This window comes from Zootoca vivipara, chromosome 15 (genome assembly GCF_963506605.1).
Source record: "Zootoca vivipara chromosome 15, rZooViv1.1, whole genome shotgun sequence".
Lineage (NCBI taxonomy): Eukaryota > Metazoa > Chordata > Lepidosauria > Squamata > Lacertidae > Zootoca > Zootoca vivipara.
In genome coordinates this window covers 2,706,456-2,728,903 of record NC_083290.1, presented here as the reverse complement: position 1 = coordinate 2,728,903, position 22,448 = coordinate 2,706,456, and the positions used below count along the sequence as shown (strand labels likewise).

Here is a 22,448-nt window from a genome sequence, read left to right as displayed (position 1 = left end):
AAGAAGAGGAGGGTGACCTTGACGACGTCACTGCCCAGGCACGTGATAAGGGGAAAGAGGCGGTTTCTTTAACGTCATTTCCGATCTTCTTTATAGACGTATTTTGAGAAAAGAGATATAATTTCGGCAGCTCCCGGGGTGAGTTTAGAGCTCTTCCCCCCCCCCAGCTCCCTTACGGGCAAAATGTTTCCAAGTCAGCTTAATTTCAAAAGTTTGATTGCAGCTTCCGGGGAGGGAAGGGGAAGGGGAAGTAGCCATATCGAGAAGTTTCTTCTCTATCAAATTGTGTTCGCTCTCCATTCCGCCGCTCGTATTTCTATACTCCCCTCTACAGAGTCTGTGGAACAACTCTCTCTTGCTGATTGGCTTGAAAAGACCACGTGCCTTGCCTTCTTGATGCCGCGCGCGCTTTTGAGTCTCGCTGTAACTCTTGCCCGGGAATCTGGTACCACGTGACTGAGCTGGGCCTCTCTGAGCGGCGCAGCGGCGCATGCGCTTTTTGCCCGCGCTGGAAGGGGGGAAAAGGTCACTGTTGCCAGGCAACGGTGTGGGTTCAGTCCTAAACTCCCTAGCGCCATCTCTCTGTTTTTATACTGTACTTAAATCTCATAGTAATCAGTTTCTGTTCAAGAAAATTGGAGATATGAAAGGAACATTTCGTACAAAGATTACCATAATCAAGGACAAAAGTGGTAAGGACCTAACAGAAGCAGAAGACATCAAGAAGAGGTGGCAAGAATACACAGAGGAATTATACCAGAAAGATATGGAGGTCTCATACACCCCAGGTAGTGTGGTTGCTGACCTTGAGCCAGACATCTTGGAGAGTGAAGTCAAATGGGCCTTAGAAAGCACTGCTAATAACAAGGCCAGTGGAAGTGATGATATTCCAGCTGAACTATTTAAAATTTTAAAAGATGCTGCTGTTAAGGTGCTACACCCAATATGCCAGCAAGTTTGGAAAACTCAGCAATGGCCAGAGGATTGGAGAAGATCAGTCTACATCCCAATTCCAAAGAAGGGCAGTGCCAAAGAATGCTCCAACTACCGCACAATTGCGCTCATTTCACACGCTAGCAAGGTTATGCTTAAAATTCTACAAGGCAGGCTTAGGCAGTATGTGGACCGAGAACTCCCAGAAGTGCAAGCTGGATTTCGAAAGGGCAGAGGAACCAGAGACCAAATAGCAAACATGCGCTGGATTATGGAGAAAGCTAGAGAGTTCCAGAAAAACGTCTACTTCTGCTTCATTGACTATGCCAAAGCCTTTGACTGTGTCGACCACAGCAAACTATGGCAAGTTCTTAAAGAAATGGGAGTGCCTGATCACCTCATTTGTCTCCTGAGAAATCTCTATGTGGGACAAGAAGCTACAGTTAGAACTGGATATGGAACAACTGATTGGTTCAAAATTGGGAAAGGAGTACGACAAGGTTGTATATTGTCTCCCTGCTTATTTAACTTATATGCAGAATTCATCATGCGAAAGGCTGGACTAGATGAATCCCAAGCCGGAATTAAGATTGCCGGAAGAAATATCAACAACCTCAGATATGCAGATGACACAACCTTGATGGCAGAAAGCGAGGAGGAATTAAAGAACCTTTTAATGAGGGTGAAAGAGGAGAGCGCAAAATATGGTCTGAAGCTCAACATCAAAAAAACCAAGATCATGGCCACTGGTCCCATCACCTCCTGGCAAATAGAAGGGGAAGAAATGGAGGCAGTGAGAGATTTTACTTTCTTGGGCTCCTTGATCACTGCAGATGGTGACAGCAGTCACGAAATTAAAAGACGCCTGCTTCTTGGGAGAAAAGCAATGACAAACCTAGACAGCATCTTAAAAAGCAGAGACATCACTTTGCCGACAAAGGTCCGTATAGTTAAAGCTATGGTTCTCCCACTAGTGATGTATGGAAGTGAGAGCTGGACCATAAAGAAGGCTGATCGTCGAAGAATTGATGCTTTTGAATTATGGTGCTGGAGGAGACTCTTGAGAGTCCCATGGACTGCTAGAAGATCAAACCTATCCATTCTTAAGGAAATCAGCCCTGAGTGCTCCCTGGAAGGACAGATCGTGAAGCTGAGGCTCCAATACTTTGGCCACCTCATGAGAAGAGAAGAATCCTTGGAAAAGACCCTGATGTTGGGAAAGATTGAGGGCACTAGGAGAAGGGGACGACAGAGGACAAGATGGTTGGACAGTGTTCTCGAAGCTACGAACATGAGTTTGACCAAACTGCGGGAGGCAGTGCAAGACAGGAGTGCCTGGCGTGCTATGGTCCATGGGGTCACGAAGAGTCAGACACGACTAAACGACTAAACAACAACCAGTTGATCGTATTGTTGCCATGTAACTCTTGCCCGGGAATCTGGTACCACGTGACTGAGCTGGGCCTCTCTGAGCGGCGCGGCGGCGCATGCGCTTTTTGCCCGCGCTGGAAGGGGGGAAAAGGTTACTGTTGCCAGGCAACGGTGTGGGTTCAGTCCTAAACTCCCTAGCGCCATCTCTCTGTTTTTATACTGTACTTAAATCTCATAGTAATCAGTTTCCGAAAGAATCAGGGTTATCAGAAGCTACCTTTAAAAAAAATCCTAAATTTGATGCACACGGGCAACCTTTTTGTTAAATTTACAACATATTCTTAAAAAGATAATAACGGAATAAGCAGTTTAAGAAAATAAATGACATATATGTGTGTATGTGTGCCATCTCCCAACTCCTCAAAAGATTCCATCAACGGTGTCTCTGAAAAATCTTACACATCACTTGGAAAGACAGGTGAACTAATACCAGTGTACTGGAAGAAGCAAATATTATCCGTGTTGAAGGAATGATTCTTCAACATCAACTTTGTTGGTCTGGTCATTTTGTGCGGGTGCCTGATGATAGAGCAACTGCTCTATTCCAAACTTAAAAATGGAAAGCGTAATGCTGGTGGTCAACAAAAGAGGTTTAAAGACCGTCTGAAGGCCAATCTTAAAAAAAGTAGTACAAACACTGACAACTGGGAAACTCTTGCCTGAGAAGCGCTCCAGTTGGAGAACAGCCTTTACCAAAGGTGTCATGGGCTTTGAAGACACTCGAACTCAGGACGCAAGGGAGAAACGTGCTAAGAGGAAGGCACGCTTGGCAAATCCACACCGTGATCAACTCTCGCCTGGAAACCCATGTCCCCACTGTGGAAGGACGTGTGGATCCAGAATTGGCCTCCACAGCCACTTACGGACCTATTGTTAAAATCATGTTTATGGAAGACAATCTTACTCGGCTACGAGTGATCGCCAAAGAAGAGGAAGAATATATATATATATATATATATCGGTATATACATATATATATTAACATGACTTTTACCCCAATTTCCCACCCCCCAAAAAAGTCTCCCAGATGCAAGTAAAAGGACAGACTCAGATTTACATTCTAAAATAAATGAGGCAGAATATGATACTAAATTCTAAATTAACTAATACTGACTCTATGATATTGCGCACCTTGAGTTAAAGAAACATCTCCTCTGCCCCAATTTCCTTTTGTGTGTTTGTGTGTGCTATTGTGTTTGGGGTTTTAGGAGCGATATAGTGTCTCTGGTGGGGGATGCCTTGTGCCCCTTCTGGACTTAGGAGACACCCAATCCCTCCATAGAGAGCTGCGCTGTAAAAGCCAACCCCCAAATGTTTCTGTTACAGATCCCCACCCTGCGCTCAGACCTCGCCTGTGGCTCCTGGAAGCTGCCAACAGGCGGCAGCGGCCACTACCCTGACAAACGGCTTCGGCCGGCCGGCTAAACCAGGTGAGGGAGGGAGCCAGTGGGTTTCTCAAACCCTCGGTGACTGAGGAGCTTCCCTTGCATGTGAAGACAGGATCCAGTGGATGGAGCAGACTAGATCAAGAGGGGGTCCAACATGTGCTGTAGAGGGAAGTGAGAGGAAGACAGAGCTCGTCCACCTGGGAACGGAGCCCACCTAGGAGAAGGAAAACTCTGATCTAGTCTGCTCAATCCACTGGATCCTGTCTTCGCATGCAAGGTTGGATAAGCACCTTGTATGCCTCCTTCTGGCAACTCTGGCCGCTCAGCTGGTGCCCAATGTCTTGCTCTCTTTTTCCTTTGGATCACATCAGTGAGGCTAGACGGGGGGGGGTGGTCTTGTCGTCTGGGCAGCCCGGGATTTCCAGACGCACCGCCCAGGCTTGCACCCCGGAGAGGTCTCTTCACCCCCGAAGGTGCACTCTGTTGTGTCTCAAGACAGACAAATGCCAGCAACAAAGCTGTGCTGGGTGCAAAGATTTGGAGCGCTGTGACTCACAAAAAAGTTAAACCAGTTGAGCTTGCAAATGCAACCCTACTTATCCAACAGTGAGCCCCCCATTGATTTTAATAGGACTTACTTCTGAGCAGACTTGGGTAGGATTGCATAAGCCTCTCTTGGCCTTATTCATTTTATTGATTGATTGATTACATTTATAGACCACCCTGCATCTGAAGATCACAGGGTGGTTTACAGCACAGAAATACAAAACGAGGACACAAAATACATAAAAAAGAAAAAAAACCAATAATCCCTCTTACGGAACCTATCAGGTTGTTTTTTAGCTTATGTCTAAAGCCATAAGGGACGCGGGTGGCGCTGTGGTCTAAACCACAGAGCCTAGGGCTTGCCGATCAAAAGGTTGGCGGTTCGAATCCCCACGACAGGGTGAGCTCCCATTGTTCAGCCCCTGCTCCTGCCAACCCAGCAGTTCGAAAGCACGTCAAAGTGCAAGTAGATAAATAGGTACCACTCTGGCGGGAAGGTAAACAGCGTTTCTGTGCGCTGCTCTGGTTCGCCAGAAGCGGCTTAGTCATGCTGGCCACATGACCTGGAAAAACTGTCTGCGGATAAACGCCGGCTCCCTCAGCCTGTAAAGTAAGATGAGCGCCGCAACCCCAGAGTCGTCTGTGATTGGACTTAACGGTCAGGGGTCCCTTTACCTTAAAGCCATAAGAACTAGAAATTTGACTGTTTAATTTTTTAAAAATCCATTGAAAAAGAAAAGAAAAAGAGAGGTCCCAGTGTAGACGTCCATTATAGAACTGACACAAAGAAAGAGAAGAATGAAATAAAATTTGAGTTTTGAGTAGGTGCTGATAAATGAATTGAAAATACCAAATTCTGCACTAGCACAATGTGATAATATATACAGATTATAGTAAACACAACTGCTAAATTGCAAGTGGTGCTACTTTAAAGCTGCGGATATCAGGTGGTACTGAATGTTTGCCACAATCTGACTTAAATCCATGTACAGTGGTACCTCTACTTACGAATAACTCTACTTACGAATGGAGCTCCGTCCGCCATCTTGGATGCGGTTTAGATAGGATTTTTTTCTACTTACTAATTTCTAGGTAGGGTTGCTTCTACTTACGAATTTTTTCTCCCAATGCATTCCTATGGGATTCGACTTACCATTTTTTCCGACTTACGAATGTGCGTTCGGAACGCGTTAAGTTCGTCAGTAGAGGTACCACTGTATTTTAATGGGCCTACTTTGAATATGACTTAGTTAAGTATCACCCATATTTCATGAGGTTGATACCTCAAGTTTCTATAATGGCAAATGATAGATAGATATCCTCTGATTTAACACTTTGTAGTTGTGTAATTAACTTTAGAGTCTGTCGCTATTCCTGTTACTCTTGCTAGTACTATTTTATTAATGTTATCATTTTTTGTTCTTTCATCGTGTTTTGGAACGGGTGCATAATATCTCAAGATAAAATTTATATGTTAACAGGTGTCATTTGCTGCATATCTCAGAACATGCATAGGTGGCACCCATGTTGCTGTAAGGCCGACGGCACAACCGTTCCAAAACCTTTCCCAGAGAAATGGGAGGTGAAACTGCTGGGTTGTTGTTGCTGCTGCTGCTATGCCTGCACCCTCTTAATGCACCTCCCTTGCTTCATCCACACAGACAGGATGGGATCATTCCAGATTTTGGCACGTTTTGTGGCTTTCAAGGATATTACCTCTGTCTCCACTTCGGGCTCCATCTGTCTTTAGCGGACCAGCAAGGAAGAGCGGGTGGGGGAGCCTTGCGCCAGACCTCTGTCTGTTCATCTCAAATATTTATATCCCTAGAGGTCAGAATCCCAGGATCTCCAACCTTCCCTCCTGCCAGAATTATTGCTCTCTCTTTGCCAAACATGCAATGCATTTAAATAATCAAGAGCGATCTCTGGGGCAGGAGGAAGTTGTCTCTTCTCTTCCCCACCCCCCTCCACCTTTTCTTTTTAACAGAAGCTTGACAAAATTACACTGACGTTCTCTCTCTGGCTACCTTCATATACATGCATCCCAGTTCACTCTCTTCTCTTCTCTTCCCTTCCTATCCTGTCTTGAAAGGCACCTCCCCATCCCCAGACAGTCAAGCCAGCTCCTGGAAGTCCCCAAATGGTTAGGAGTCTCAGAGGTAGTGCCATGGATGAAACTGGCAGAATGCTCTTCCAACTCTTAAGTTCTGTGGTTCTCCAGAGGTAATTTGGGGTCGTGTCAGCTTATGCTTTGACCTCTTTCATCGTAGCCGATCCAATGTGCGGGCAGAGCTGATCCATGGATGGATCCATGATCCACAAACATTTGGGATTGAGGAATACCTTTATTTTATTTTATTTATTTTAGCTTATCTTTTACCCTTCGGGTCCTAGAGGCTCTGAAGTAGAAGGTGACTCTTAGTAAATGTTTGCGGGGTTTCAAATTCCCCTGGCGTTATGAAGATTCTGAGAGGCCTTCGCTTTTAATGAAAAATAAACGAAACAGGAGATTTATTAAGGATAAATAAATAGGACCCTCTCTCTCTCTCCCCCGCCCTCCCTCTTCTGGGAAATGAAACTCGCTTTGTTATCCTTTAATAACAATCTTGTGTGTGTGTGTTTGTTTTTCCACCCAGAGAAAAAGCTGCCCGCCTCCTACATTCCCGTGATGGATGCCATTTTGCCAGCCTTAGCTGGCGAACTGTTGAGAGAGATAGAAAAGGCTTTTTGCGAGACGTCTCACGGTAGGTGGGAGAAGATATTTGGATCATAGAATTATAGAGTTCGAAGGGGCTCCCCAAAGGACATCTAGTCCACCTGCTGCAATGCTGGAATCACAGCTAAAGAATCCCTGACAGATGGCTATCCAACTTCTGCTTAAAAGTCTCCAAGGAAGGAGAGTCCACCACCTTTCCAGTCAACTGCCTCTTACTATCAGAAAGTTCTCCCTGATGTTTACTCAGAATCTATTTTCTTGTCATTTGAATTTATCGGTTCGGGTCCTACCCTCACCTCCAGGCAAAACATGTTGTTGTTGTTGTTGTTGTTGTTGTTTGTATATCACCCTTCATCTGAAAAACACAAAACAAGAACAAAACAAAACAATAGCCCCCTCTTCCCACAAACACATTTAGAAGGATTTAGGACAGGGGTCCCCAAACTACGGCCCCCGGGCCGGATGCGGCCCAATCGGCCTTCCAATCCGGCCCGCGACGACCCCCGCCGCCCGCTGCCGCCGCCCGCTCTCACGGCGCGCGGCGCAGCGACGATCTAAAAAATCGGCAAAAAATCGCCGAAAATCCTTTGTGCGCATGCGTATGGGCCTCTCCCGACCCGGAAGAGGTCATTTCTGGTGCACTTCCGGGTCGGGGGAGGCCCATACGCATGCGCACAAGCGATTTTTGGCGATTTTTTCCCGCCCGTGTGCGTGTGCGCATGCGCACGGGCGCGCACTCCCCCGCCCTCCGGCCCGCTGCGCGCGCACTCCCCTGCCCTCCGGCCCGCCGCGCGGTAAGTCTGGGGACCCCTGATTTAGGATGTTAATCAGCCAAAGGCCTGGTTGAAGAAGAATGTTTTCGCCTGACACCTAAAAGTGTAAATGAAGGCCCCAGGTGAGCCTCCTTGGGGAGAGCATTCCGCGCACCGGGAGCCACCATGTTCTCGTGTTGCCACCCTCCGGACGTCTGATGGAGGAGGATGCACATGAAGAAGGGCCTCAGAAGATGATCTCATGGTCTGGGTCTATTCATATGGGGTGAGGAGGTCCTTGAGGTGTTGTAGTCCTGGGCCATTTAAAGCTTTATAGGTCAAAACCGGGAGGCGGGTGGCGCTGTGGGTTAAACCACAGAGCCTAGGGCTTGCCGATCAGAAGGTCGGTGGTCCGGATCCCCGTGACGGCGTGAGCTCCCGTTGCTCGGTCCTAGCTCCTGCCAACCTAGCAGTTCGAAAGCACGTCAAAGTGCAAGTAGATAAATAGGTACCACTACAGTGGGAAGGTAAACGGCGTTTCCGTGCCGCAACCCCAGAGTCGGTTACGACTGGACCTAATGGTCAGGGGTCCCTTTACCTTTAGGTCAAAACCAGCACTTTGAATTGGGCCCAGAAACCAATTGGCAGCCACTACAGTCAGGCCAGGAGCGGTGTAATATGCTCAAACCGTCTTGCCCCAAGTGAGCAACCTAGCTGCTGAATTCCGCACAAGCTGAAGTTTCCGAACCGCCTTCAGACGCAGCCGTACGCATAACGCATTGCGGTAATCTAGCTTAGAGGTTACCAGAGCATAGGCAACAGAGGTTAGGCCAGGCATCCCCAAACTGCGGCCCTCCAGATGTTTTGGCCTACAACTCCCATGATCCCTTGCTAACAGGACCAGTGGTTGGGGAAGATGGGAATTGTAGTCCAAAACATCGGGAGGGCTGAAGTTTGGGGGTTACTGGGTTAGGCAGTCCCTGTCCAAATAGGGGTGCAGCTGAGCCCCCAGCTGAAGCTGCTGGGAGACACTCCACGCCACTGAGCATAAAGCAACAGCAAAGGAACCCAGAAGTGCCCCCAAGCAACGTGCCCACTCCTTCAGAATGTAGCCCCATCAAGAGCCCCCTCTGGTCTAACAGTGCCTCCGTCTTATCTGGATGGAGCTTCAGTTTGTGGGCTGCTGTCGCCTCTCCCGCCCCTCCTTACCAGCAGAGAGTGCCATAGCCCTTGCCAACCATGCAGATATTCTAAGCAGCGGCGCAGATCAGGCTTGAGCCAGGATCCCCCCCGCTCCCCCCGCAGCCTTGGCTGGTTGTCGAGACAGGCGTTGAAGTAGCATTGCCCTCTGCATGCCGAATTAGGGAGCTATTTCAATAACCAACAGAGAATGAATCACCCCCACACACACACACACACTATATCTAGGGTTTCTTTTAATCCTCCGTGGTGCCTGCCGAACCAGAGAGCCTGTCTAATGACGTTTCTATTTGGGCATGGCCTGAAACCCAAACTCCATTCCTGCTAGGACTAGTGGTGCCTGCCACCCCAATGGCTTGCCTTGCTCCAGGAGCGCAATGTGGTTTGCGCGGAAACCTCTGCTGAAGTGGAGTAGAATGCAAACAGCTTTGTGCTGCCTGGAGCAAGGCGTGCTCCAGGAAAGCAACGAATGGGGCAGGCGGGCGTGGTTTATTGGGAATGGCCTCGTGGGCCTCATTGGGACTCTTCCTTCTGGCTCCTTCCTGGGGGCTGGAAGTTCTACACCCTTGATCTAAAAAAAATGTGGCACAAGAGGAAAAAGGAACCGGAGGGATGAGGGGAAAGCAAGCTGGGAGGAACTGTATGGACAAGTACAGAAACCAGTTATTAATAACAGGTCTCATCAGGGATCCTGACCTAGTTTTCAGTAGTGGAAACTGATCTTGTGGGGGGTTCCCCCCCCCACCAAAATTCACTCCTGGTTCCCCTCCTGCTACCCCAGCCTTCTTCATTTTAGCAGCCTTGATTTAGGAAGGTGGGTAAAACTTCGTCGCTGGGGCTGTTGTTAAACAACCAGCCAGAAGCTTTTGCAGATCTGCGCAGAGATTTTATAAGTGTTCCTCATTGACATTCTGCGCCCTTCCCAGCTCCTTGCTGTGGGCCAAAATTAACGTTGCTTTTTCTCCTTCTTTTTTCCAGTTCCCGATGACCTCCTCCTGGCGTGAGTAGTTGCTAAGGGGCTTTCGTTAAAACCCTTTTTTGGCCCTAACATAACGTCAACAGTTAAAAATGCTTAACGGTCACACAGCAGAATAATATATACAGGGGGGAGCATGCATAAAATGACACGCATCCATGAAAATCATATACAAAATGCAAGTTCTAGAATGTTGCAATGGTAGGTTTTGTTTACAAGGGTAAACAAACATTGGAAATAAGAATTTTAAAATAAAATATATAAATGCATTGCAATAGGGGACATTGCTCGCGAAAATGTTTGTATCAGGATAAACTCACATCAATATGCTGTTGAATTTTCTTTAAAAAGAAAAAAAACAATTGCAGATTCTTGCAGAAATGGGGAGAACTGAGTCAAGGGGGGGGGGGCTGAGAAAAATCGAAATTGACCTGTCCCTAGTTCTGGGTGCTCCTTGCAACTAATGTTGAACAATGTTATTTCCCTCGGAGGTTCTGCTTTATACTTTATGTATTCATTTACAGCGTTTGTACCCTGTACTTGAGCCCAAAAGGGTCCTGGTGACTTACAGTTCAAACCATCCCTGCCTGTAGGTTTACAATATGAAAGAACACGGCACACGAGGGAAGAGGAATAAATTGAGCTCAGGCACCAGATATTAAGCAGTTGTTCTTACCAGCTGGCAAAGTTCAGGGGTAGGAGATAGAGCAGGGCTTTTGGCAAAGCTGGTGGGTTATGCTAGGGATCTCCGACATCACATTTTGCTACACAAGTTTTTGCACTTGAGTGCATCTTATTGTCTTGGTTTGTTTACTTATTCCATTTATGTCCCTCCAAAGAGAGCAAGCTGGTGTTCCGTGTTTCTCCTACCTACTTTTTATAATAAATAATAATAATAATAATAATAATAATTTATTGTTTATACCCTGCCCATCTGGCTGGGTTTCCCCAGCCACTCTGGGCGGCTCCCAACAGAAATATTAAAATACACCAATTTCTTAAAGATTAAAAGCTTCCCTAAACAGGGCTGCCTTCAGATGTCTTCTAAAAGTCTGGTACTGTAGTTGTTTTTCTCTTTGACATCTGGTGGGAGGGCGTTCCACAGGGCGGGTGCCACTACCAAGAAGGCCCTCTGCCTGGTTCTCTATAACTTGGCTTCTCGCAGCGAGGGAACCGCCAGAAGGCCCTCGGCACTGGACCTCAGTGTCCGGGCAGAACGATGGGTTTAGACGCTCCTTCAGGTATGTTTTATCCTCACAACAACCTTTTGAGGTAGGCTAGGCTGAGAGGCTGTGACTGGCCCATGTTCACCCAGTGAGAGCTTCACAGCCAATCTGAGATTTCAACCCCAGACTCCTAGGCCCTGTTGCAGCACTTTTAACTGCTATACCACACTGGCTTTCAATACCCCACAATGTTTTGCCTCGCCCACATGGGTTGCTAGCCATTTCTGAAACAACAGTAATAAATAAGTTTCTAGCCCTCATTAGTGAAACACCCGCTGAACATATGTGAGCTGTTTTCTCCTTTTAAGGCTTCAAAACAAGGACTAAGTCTGGAAAGGGAAAGGTTAAGGGAATGGGAGAAATCAGCTCGGTAATAATTTTGAGAGAGGAGAGCGATGTTCCTTGAAAAGGAGAACCTCCATCACTTATTTTGGCTGTTTCTGCTCTCTCTTCCCCATTCTTCCCTCTGGATTTTCCTCCAACAGCTGTTCCATTCTTGAGTTGTCACCAGCTTCCTGCTCATGCAAAGACACAAAACCTTCTTCTTCTTCTTTTTTTTTAAGGAATGGCATTTGTAAAAGGGGCTTGGATTCTGAGTTTGGAAACAGACATCCTTGTGGGCCTCCAGAGATCCTTGACCACCCTCTCTTTCCAAGTCCTGATCCTGCAACCGGCTGCACTCTTTCATATATGCTTGCATTTCTGACTCTCCGATTCACAGCATTAAGCGCAAGTCCATCTGCCAGGCGTTCCATGACGTAGAGATTAGGGTCAACTGTGCTGTGCAGCCTTTAAAATCCCCTGAGTTCTGTCCCGGGCTCCCAGGCGGAATTAGATCTGCTCTTCCCAGAATAGAAAGCCCATCTTTCTGATACTGTTTTCAAACTGGGCCCTTCGGCCAAAAGCCGCCTCCTTTCGTTTTAAAAGTCTGCAGCTGCAGTCGGTACGGCATCAAGGCAAAACTCCACGTTGTACACCAAGCCACCTTTGGTACGTGGCATCCTCATCCCCTCAGAACCCAAGCCGGTAGGATGTCCTAGCCTAAAATAACAGCTAAAATCTCCCTAGTCTGTCAGACAGTGGGTTACGTCCTCCTGCTAATCACACAGCCTCTCCTGACGTTGGTCGTGTGCAGAAACTGTGTCATCACTGGATTAAGGCTTCTTGGGGAGGGCATTAAATCATCGCATCGCACTCTCAGGATTTGCAGAGATGTTGTCCCTCGGTCTGGCAGGCGCTTGCTCAGCCCCGCGAAATGATTTCTGCCAGAGTCCCCAAACCCGCAAACTTCATTTGACAGCCACACTGTAAAAGGATTTGTCGGTTCGGAGGAAAACCGCACCACCTTTTTTTTTGCAAGCTTTCCTTCCTGGTCATACCTCGCCACAGGTGATCGGGAAATTTGGCTCTGTTAATAGATTGCTGTTGGGGTTCTTCTCAATAATGTATTAATAGCACAAAACCTACTCACAAAAATCAGGCAGGAGAACAACTGAATTCAGCGGGGCTCAAGTACGTTTAGGATTCCAGCTCAGGGATGCTATCCAACCAACCTGTTCCACTGGTACAAGGATTTACACTTGCACAGTGGAATTCCCCCCCCCAAAAAAATGCATGCCCTGTGCCGCCCCGCCCCCCCAATATCTGCTCTGGAGGGTTGGGGGAACCCTGGAACAGATTTAAGGCATGGAGTGAGGGGGAGCATTAGTCTTGATGCAGATGGAATGAATTACTTAGCACTTGTTGTTGTCATTCAGTTGTGTCTGACTCTTCGTGACCCCATGGACCAGAGCACGCCAGGCACTCCTGTCTTCCACTGCCTCCCGCAGTTTGGTCAGACTCATGTTCGTAGCTTCGAGAACACTGTCCAACCATCTCATCCTCTGTCGTCCCCTTCTCCTTGTGCCCTCCATCTTTCCCAACATCAGGGTCTTTTCCAGGGAGTCTTCTCTTCTCATGAGGTGGCCAAAGTATTGGAGCCTCAGCTTCACGATCTGTCCTTCCAGTGAGCACTCAGGGCTGATTTCCTTCAGAATGGATAGGTTTGATCTTCTTGCAGTCCATGGGACTCTCAAGAGTCTCCTCCAGCACCATAATTCAAAAGCATCAGTTCTTCGGTGATCAGCCTTCTTTATGGTCCAGCTCTCACTTCCATACATCACTAGTGGGAGAACCATAGCTTTAACTATACGGACCTTTGTCGGCAAGGTGATGTCTCTGCTTTTTAAGATGCTGTCTAGGTTTGTCATTGCTTTTCTCCCAAGAAGCAGGCGTCTTTTAATTTCGTGACTGCTGTCACCATCTACAGTGATCATGGAACCCAAGAAAGTAAAATCTCTCACTGCCTCCATTTCTTCCCCTTCTATTTGCCAGGAGGTGATGGGACCAGTGGCCATGATCTTAGTTTTTTTGAAGTTGAGTTTCAGACCATACTTAGCACTACTCTGGCCAATACCCTAAACGTCAGTAAAAAGGTGTATTGAAATACAAAAGGTGTTTAAAACTGCATGCCAGTTTATCTGGGCAGTGTGGTGCAGTGGTTGGAGCCAGGCTGAGGAACTGGTGGCTTCATGGCGTTTTAGCTGGACTCCCAGCTCCTCTTAGCCCCACTTGTCATGGGGTGATGACAGTTGCAGTCCAGCAACATCTGGAGGCATGCAGGTGCCCCAGGTCTGGGCTAGAAGTATCTGAGCAGGACTAAAGGGAGCTGGGTTCGAATCCCTTCTGGGTGACCTGGGGCCACTTCCTTTCTCTCAGCCACCTATTGTGGGGAAGGGTGAAATGTTAAAAACAAAACAGGATAGCTCAGTTGGTAAGAGCATGAGACTCTTAATCTCAGGGTTGTGGGTTTGAGCCCCACATTGGACAAAAGATTCCTGCATTGCGGGGGTTGGACTAGATGACCCTCGGGGTCCCTTCCAACTCCACAGTTCTAGGATTCTCTGATTTAAATATCCAAGAGGGTTAAACCTCAAACAGGACCTCTCGGTTTCAAACCCGTTGTTTAGATCTGAGACCTTCCCTAGAAATACTGACCCAGAGCATTTGGGCGGCGGGGGCAGACCTCGGCGGATAGAAGCTTAACCCGGCACCTTTTCCATCTTCCCAGGCTGAAGTTCGTCTTTGGGGCTTCTGCCGTCCCTGCTCTGGACTTGGTGGACCGCCAGTCAGTCACACGAATCACATCTCCCAGCGGAAGGCGGGTCTACCAGGTACGATCCCCAAAGGTCTTGTCCTGCAGGCAGGGGGTGTACAATGTGGACTGAGGCTGGCGTGGGCATTGACTTCATGAAACCCTGGCCACGCTGAAATATCCCCCTTAGCAAGCACTAGAAGGACTCGAGACAGGAGCATTGCTTGGCATGCAGAAGGCCCCAGCTTCAGTCCCCAGCATCTCCAGGTATGTCTGACAATACTAAGCTAGGTGGGCTCTGCTTAAGGCAGCTTCCTTTGCTCCTTCTGATCAGAGCCAGGGGTGCCTTTGCCAACCTGGTGCCCTCCAGATATTCTGGATCACAGCTCCTGCCAGCCCTGGCTGGATTAAAACGTTTGCATCTGTTGATAACAGGATCCCAGGGCAATGTTGTAACAAGGACGATGAGGAACCAGGAAGGAGCGACAGTCGGGGTGGGGGAGAGCTCGCGGTTAATACACCCGGAGTCTGCCCAGCAAACAGTCTGCGTTCAAAGACAGCCGCCGTCTCTGGCGTCTTAGGGAAGAAATAATAATTGAAAAGCTCACTTCTTAAACTGGCAGACAGGCTCCCTCCCGGTCAAGTAAGCCGAGATGAGCTGTCTGCCGTTGCTTCCTTCTGGAAAGCAGCCTCAGGCCTCTGAAGGACCACGGCCAGACAGCTCCGTGTTCCCTTAAAACATGAGTAGGCAAACTAAGGCCCAGGGGCTGGATCCGGCCCAATCCGGCCAGCGGACGGTCCATGCATCAGTGTGTTTTTACATGAGTAGAATGGGTCCTTTTATTTAAAATGCATCTCTGGGTTATTTGTGGGGCCTGCCTGGTGTTTCTACAAGAGTAGAATGTGCGCTTTAATTTAAAATGCATCTCTGGGTTATTTGTGGGGCTTAGGAATTTGTTCATCCCCCCCCCCCAAATATAGTCCGGCCCCCCACAAGGTCTGAGGGACAGTGGACCGGCCCCCTGCTGAAAAAGTTTGCTGACCCCTGACTTAAAAGATTCCTTATGCACGATGTCCCAGGAAACGCAGTTGTGAAAAAGCAGATTGAATAATTGTGATGTTTTAAATACATAAGAAGCATCCCAAATGGAACCAAACCGTATAAATTCAGCTGAAGATATGGGTCCCACATAAAAAAGTATCTTAGTTCTTGAAAAAAAGGGGGGTGAGTGGGTTTTTAACATGCAGGGACTAAAACAAAACATAGTAAAATAATAAATAAATACAAAGGAAGGTCAACAAAATACCCCACTAAAAAATAACAAGGTATTTGGGAGAGCACTCAGCACAATGATGAAAAATGGTCCATCATTTCGAAGTATTTCGCGTCACATTGGCCGTGACCTAAATGAATGGAAAATCGTGGAAGGTATCTTAGCTCTCAAAGGCCAAGTAGAGAGTTGGCTCTCCAGCCCCATGGCAGAAGCTGTATATTAAAGATGCCAGACGCACCTCTCTGTGGAGGGAGTTTGAAGAATCTGGGGCTGCTGCAGACAAGGCCCTCTCCTAGGTCCTAATTCCCCAGATCACCTCTATTACTAGCGCAACCATTGATCACCTCCTCCTCCATGAATTTGTCTAATCCTCTCATAAAAAGCCATACATGTCGACAGCCGTCATTGCCTCCTGCGGGAGAGAGTTCCGCAGTTGGCCGCTCTGCGCTGTGTCCTGCTGAAGTCCTTTCTTTTCTTGGTCCTGGATCTTCCACCATTCATCTTCCTTGGTGGGCCCATGGGGTTCTGGTCCTACAAGACAGTTGGGCCCTTCTATGCCCTCTCTGGTAATGGGCAACCAAAACTGCCGAGGGGCTGCAGTGTGAGATAACTGGGTGCTTGTGTGTGTCTTGGCTGGAGAGAAGATGCTTAATCTTCATCAGATCTTCTCTGATGTTTGTTTGCTCCTGCTAATTTTTTTTAATTTTTAAAGGAAAATATAACTTTTCATCTCAATTACCTATTATTTCTGTGGCAGCCTGCCCCCAGAGCAGTAAATAAGTGGATTAAGCCTGCCAGGCTGAAATATCGCCTGTGGTTCCTCCCGAGCCCTTGGACCAAAACAGGAGCCAGATTAGCTGCGTGACGGATGACACTCGGAGCTGGAGCGGTTGTGTCTGTTGGTCACATGCCAGTTTTGCATCCCTTCTCTGTCCGCCCCCGGCTTGGATGAGTAGGCGGCTCAGCGCTCTCTTCCTCTGCTGCCGCAGCGGCTACTAACCCAAGACCTTCCCCTACGTGCGAGGTGGAACTGAAGCGGATGCGTCTGTTGGTCACACGCCAGGTTTTTCCTCAGGCACTTTGGTGGGGCTGAATAGCAATTCCCCACCCCCCACCCCGAGAAAGAGAACCCTCTCATTGTGCCCAATCTGGAGTCAATTCAGGACAGCTCGGCTAGGAAGTATGTTCCTCTGGCCCACTCTGGTACCTCAGGACATTGAATAGAGAATCGTAGAGTTGGAAGGGACCACAAGGGCCATCCAGTCCAACCCCCTGCCAAGCAGGAAACACCATCAAAGCATTCTTGATATATGCCTGTCAAGCCTCTGCTTAAAGACCTCCAAAGAAGGAGACTCCACCACACTCCTTGGTAGCAAATTCCACTGCCAAACAGCTCTTACTGTCAGGAAGTTCTTCCTAATGTTTAGGTGGAATCTTCTTTCTTGTAGTTTGAATCCATTGCTCCGCGTCCGCTTCTCTGGAGCAGCAGAAAACAACCTTTCTCCCTCCTCTATGTGACATCATTTTATATATTTGAACATGGCTATCATATCACCCCTTAACCTTCTCTTCTCCGGGCTAAACATACCCAGCTCCCTAAGCCGTTCCTCATAAGGCATCGTTTCCAGGCCTTTGACCATTTTGGTTGCCCTCTTCTGGACACGTTCCAGCTTGTCAGTATCTTTCTTGAACTGTGGTGCCCAGAACTGGACACAGTACTCCAGGTGAGGTCTGACCAGAGCAGAATACAGTGGTACTATTGGTGGTACATTGGCGCCTCAGGCCTAGACCCAACGGCCCGGCACTCCAGAACCAGGCCATCTCAACACACGCCTCCCTATGGGACGCTCTGACTGCCTCAGGGAAGGCTGGCAGACCCTCCCACCTCCTCAAAGAAACACGAGGAGAAAAGAAAATATTAGCATCTTCATTTTTCTACACACACACACACACACACCCCACAAAAAAAAACCCTGGAAGCGTTTTCCGTACAAAAACCAAGCCGAGAGGCCTGGGCCCCAGAGACTTGATCTTCCAAATTCCAAACAGTTAGAGCTGCTTCACGAGACGTCCGTTCTTTTTTGTTTCCGGTATCGGAGAGTTCTTTTCAAAATAATGATTTTTTTAAAAAAAATTCACTCATGCCGTCGGCGTCTGAGGAAGGATACCACATGCTTGCCCGTGGGTTCTCTCTTTTTTTCATTATGGCATTCAATATCTCACCCTTCCTTCCGTAGGGAGAGCGGATAGAGAGAAGCTCTTCTCCCTTCCTCATGGCACCTGAACACGTGGACACCCAGGGAGGCTGAATTTTCGAAGGTTCAGGACAGATAAAAGAAAGCGCTTCTTCACGCAGCCCACAGTTAAACTACGGAACTCCCTCCCACAGGAAGCAGCGATGGCCACCAACTCGGATGGCTTTAAAAGAAGATTAGACAAATTCATGGAGGAAGAGAGGGCTACAGCTGGCTACTAGCCAGGATGGCTCTGCTCTGCCTCCATGGCTGGGGGCAGCGATGCTCCTGAATTCCAGTTGTTGGAAACTGCAGGAGGGGAGAGGGCTGCTCTTGTGCTCAGATCCTGCTAGCTGGTTCCCCATGTTTTTAGCTCTTCTTTTATGTTTTTAGCTGTGTTTTATTTTTATCTGTAAGCTGCCTTGAGTCCATGCCAGGGGTAAAACTGGGGTACATAAATTGTTGTTGGTGATGTTACATTCTGGGAGTTGAGGGTACCCTTGAATGAGGCCGTTTTCACAACGACCCTGTGAGGCAAGCTTCCAGACAGTCAAGGGTGGCAGATCTGAGCGTGGCACTGACACAGATTCCTATTTCTAACTCCCCACCCCAGCCCGCCTCAATCCTTCAGGCTTTCATATGACCTGCGTTAGATATGGCTCTCTGTTTGTGTGTGCTGCAAATCATGTGTTTTCCCTCACTCTGCCCACAGGTGGTTGGAAGCTCAGGCAAACACTACACTTGTTACGCCTCCTGCCACTTCTGCTCTTGCCCGGCCTTCATGTTTTCTGTCCTCCGGAAGGGCGACAGCCTCGTGGTGAGTCTGACCGGCAAGGAGGCTATTCAGGGCACGAGGCTCTGCGATGGCAAGATGGGTAGAGCGGGACGGAGAATCCTAGCAGTGAGGCGGCTCTCATGCAGCCCGCCCCAACCTGGAGCCCTCTGGGTAGTTTTGGACTACAACTCCCATCAGCCACAGCTTTGTGAATGATGGGAGTTGTAGTCCAAAACTATCACCAGCCCCCGGATCGTACGGCCGCTTGGATGAAGGGAGTTGTCGCCCGACGGCATATTGAGGGTCGCTTCCTTTTTCCCATTGTTCCGCTCAACTTCTGCAAAGGAGGAATTGTTGAGCTCAAAAGACTAGTAGCGAGGGAACCTGGCTCAGCGGGCAGCATCCCTGCTTTCCTACGCAAAGCCTGCCATGTTCTGCAAGGAAGCGGGGAGATAGCACTGCATAGAGGTCGATAGAATTGTGCCTGGCATTGAGGTAGGGGATAGAGAGTTGTTTTTCTCTGTTCCTCATTCAGAGAAGCTGAATGTTGGAAGACTCGGGACAGACAAGAAAGTTTCTTCACCCAACACATTGTTATATAATAATAATAATAATAATTATTATTATTATTATTATTATTATTTATTTATTTATACCCCGCCCATCTGGCTGTGTTTCCCCAGCCACTCTGGGTGGCTTCCAACAGAAAAATAAAACACAGTAATCTATTAAACATTAAAAGCCTCCCTGAACAGGGCTGCCTTCAGATGTCTTCTAAAAGTCTGGTAGTTGTTTTCCTCTTTGACATCTGTTGGGAGGGCGTTCCACAGGGCAGGCGCCACCACCGAGAAGGCCCTCTGCCTAGTTCCCTGCAACTTGGCTTCTCGCAACGAGGGAACCGCCAGAAGGCCCTCTGTGCATAGTTGTTAAACTATGGCTTTGTGGCCACAAGGTGCAGTCATGGTAGCCGCCAACTTGGATGGCTTTAACAGACTATTAGACAAGTTCATAGAGAATACGGCTAGATCGGGGGCTACAAGCCACGCTGGCTGTGCACTGCCGGAAGCAGTACACTGGGAACCATGCACGGAAGAGAGCTATTGTGCTTCTCTCCTGTGAGGACAGGGTGCTGGACAAGACGGGCTTGGGGTGGGGGGACTGGTCCAACAGCCAGGGGCTCTTCAGATGTGCCCCCTCCCCGGCCTGAGACTCCCAGCGACATTAGAAAGCATCCTGCCTCTGCTCTGGGCACTTGGCTGTGCTGCTAACCGTTCTCGTTCCTCCCTTGCAGTGTAAGCACCTTCTCGCTGTCTACCTCAGCCAGGCACTCGGGTCCTGCCAGGAGCTGACTGTCCCAGACAAGCAGCTGACCAGACTCTTGTTGCAAGAGGAGGAGGAGGAAGAAAGATGAAGACCTCGGCCTGGGGTTCGAGAGAGAATCCTCTCCTGCTCCTCTACAAACAGCCTCCGAGATTCTGTAAGGGAACAGAGAACCTGTGTGTGGCTGCCTGGACGCTGCTGGACACCAACTCCCATCAGCCCTTTGCAGTTAGCAGTGGCTGATGGTGAGGGACACTGGGAGTTGTGGTCCAAGCAGACCTGCTGTAAGAAGCAGCAGTGAATACTCCACAGGAGTGATGCCTCTGTTTAGAAGAGGCCTTCCCTCCGGAGAGAAGGGTATCCAGACATCCTTAGACTCCAACTCCCATCAGCCCTTGCCTCCAGCAATGGCTAGTGATGGGGGTTTGAATTTGACATTGTCCGACGGGCCATGGGGTTTCAAGAAAGGAGCGAGAGCTTTAACCCAAACTGGGATCAGTGAAAGATTATATCCCCCTGCTCTCGCTGTCCATTTGGCTTCTGGGGGAAGCAGGTAAGACGTCTACCTTGGACCTCTAATAGCTCCAGGCAGACACTTAGGGTCACATTACAATTTTTGTATATGTGCATGCAAGAAAATGAAAGCTTTTATGTGTGTTGGTGGGCGGGGGGTTAAATTCTCCCAGGGCCACCAAACATAAGTCTGGTTCTGCGTTCCCAAGCTGAATGTGTCTGCTGAGCTTCTGTGGGGGCACATTTGAATGTAGAACTCCACCCTGCGTTCAGCTTCCTGAGCCAATCGGCTTTGTTTCAAGTTTCTAGTCCTTATTACAGGGAAGAGAATGCTGCTGTGATGTATATAGATAAAGTCAATTGGTTGTTTTTCCAGGCAGGGGCTGTATGCCAAAGGTGAGCTAGGCCACCTATTTTCCCTCTTCTTTGCACCACCCCTTCTCTCGCTCTTTCTCTTCCGCCTTTCTTTCTCTCGTTCCCTCCCTTCCTTCCCCTCCCAGAAGGCTGCCCCTGGGAGAGGCAAATCGCTCTGGCCTAAACTCATCGCTTGCAGACAGCCTCTCCCCTCTTACCAGTGCAACCTTTTCACCCCATCCATCCCACTTCTCTCGCCCAGCTCCCCCCTCACCTTAAATCAGGCTGTGGAGCTCCGAGTATTTGAGTAGGAGAGGGAAGCCGCATGTTCTGTCCCAACACCAGCACTCAGCCCTGAAGCTCACCAAGTGATCTTGGGCCAGGCACTCGGGCACAATGTCTAACCAACCTCCCAGGGTTGCTGTGAGGACAAAATTGAGAGGGCAACAGTGGGTGCCCCCTGGGTTCCCTTGCAGGGGAAAGGCAAGGGTGCCATTCAGAAGTCAGGTGTGAAGTGTCGCCTGTCCCAAACCGCAGAACACGCTTCCAGCAGAGATGCGGCAGGCACCCTCGCTTTTTGGCTCTCGGGCGTCTCTTGAATATCTTTTCGTGCATTTTGCAGCTCTTCCTTTTTTACTCTGAGGAACCACTCGCCTTAATGGTTATCCGTTTATCTTTCAAATGGCATTTTGTGTTTTAGCGCTTTACCCCACCCTGTTATTCCACGAAATAGCTGTACAGGAATACTTCTCTATGCAATAAAAAAGCTAAATTTAAATAAAGTAATAAATAGTTGGAAGGCTGTGGCAGGTAACATCTGATGAAACCTCAGAAGCCAGAGGAATAGTTAAATATTAAGTTTTGTTTGGGTATGAGATTTTTTTGAGGTGTGTGTGTGTTTGAATGCACTATCCCCCCCACTGTTTCGGGGGGTTCGGATTTTTCTCACTGAGGAAATGACAGCACCATACAGTTACCTCAAACAAAAGTGACCACCTGTCAAGGCTGCCCATTCCATTTAAAGCCCTGATTAGACAGCCTTTTCTCTCTCAGTATCAGATATAACCCAAAAAGCACAATGCTCAGGTTTCCATGTGAATTAAAACACAATACATTGACAGCGATGTAGATTTTGGCCCTCAACAACTCTCCTTTTATTAAAGGAAGAAACTGCTACCACTGGGTTCCCTTGTTTCTGAATTAAAACCAATTTGTTCAGTCAATGCCCCCCCCCCAAATCCCCTTAACTCTGCCCTTTCTGCACCAAGTTTTAAGGGGAAAAACAAGCCCACAATTTATATGTAAAATGATTTCCCATTGGAGAATACTAGCAGCATCAAACAACTGATGGCCATTCTTTTAATTTTTTTTAAAAGGCGGTTGCAGGGCAAGAGAGAGAAACAGACACAAACACACAACATTCTTAGTCAAAACAACAAATCCATCACGTATGTATTTTTTAAAAGTTGTCTTTGAACAATGAAAAAATAACGACCTCAGCACAAGAAAGCGCGAGAGCAGCATGGTTGGGAAACTGGCCCTTGTTCCAGAGGCAGGAATTCGGCGTGATTTTCTTTTCTCTCTCTTTCAAAAGGAAAATATAAATCTCACCCCCCCCTCTCTCTCTCACCCACACCCCCCCCTAAAGTTTCATCCGTTAGGGACTTAGATAGCATG

The 22,448-nt window shown here is 48.2% G+C and overlaps 1 protein-coding gene across 4 annotated transcripts; it reads left to right on the top strand.

The window, feature by feature from the left end:
* The first annotated feature begins 12 nt into the window (after window positions 1-12).
* On the top strand, window positions 13-22,409 carry ZSWIM7 (zinc finger SWIM-type containing 7). 4 transcript variants are annotated; one of them, XM_060283064.1, is made up of 6 exons: window positions 13-138; window positions 6,935-7,042; window positions 9,945-9,966; window positions 14,278-14,380; window positions 18,522-18,626; window positions 19,876-22,409. In XM_060283064.1, exons 2-6 carry the CDS (start codon window positions 6,967-6,969, stop codon window positions 19,993-19,995), a joined length of 426 nt encoding a protein of 141 aa, XP_060139047.1. In that variant the 5' UTR covers window positions 13-138; window positions 6,935-6,966; the 3' UTR covers window positions 19,996-22,409. The 4 variants fall into 4 exon arrangements, with proteins under 4 accessions (XP_060139047.1, XP_034995640.2, XP_060139046.1 ...); XM_035139749.2 differs by lacking the exon at window positions 13-138 and adding an exon at window positions 3,314-3,794; XM_060283063.1 differs by lacking the exon at window positions 13-138 and adding an exon at window positions 3,314-6,128.
* The last annotated feature ends 39 nt before the right edge of the window (window positions 22,410-22,448 follow it).

What these genes read in the sequence shown, in the direction of transcription:
- ZSWIM7 (XM_035139748.2), top strand. Translation starts at nt 6,871, where the DNA reads ATGAAACTCGCTTTGTTATCCTTTAATAACAATCTTGTGTGTGTGTGT. An exon ending in CCCGATGACCTCCTCCTGGC is followed by an intron (nt 9,967 to 14,277) that starts GTGAGTAGTTGC and finishes CCATCTTCCCAG; the next exon opens with GCTGAAGTTCGTCTTTGGGG. An exon ending in GCGGAAGGCGGGTCTACCAG is followed by an intron (nt 14,381 to 18,521) that starts GTACGATCCCCA and finishes CTCTGCCCACAG; the next exon opens with GTGGTTGGAAGCTCAGGCAA.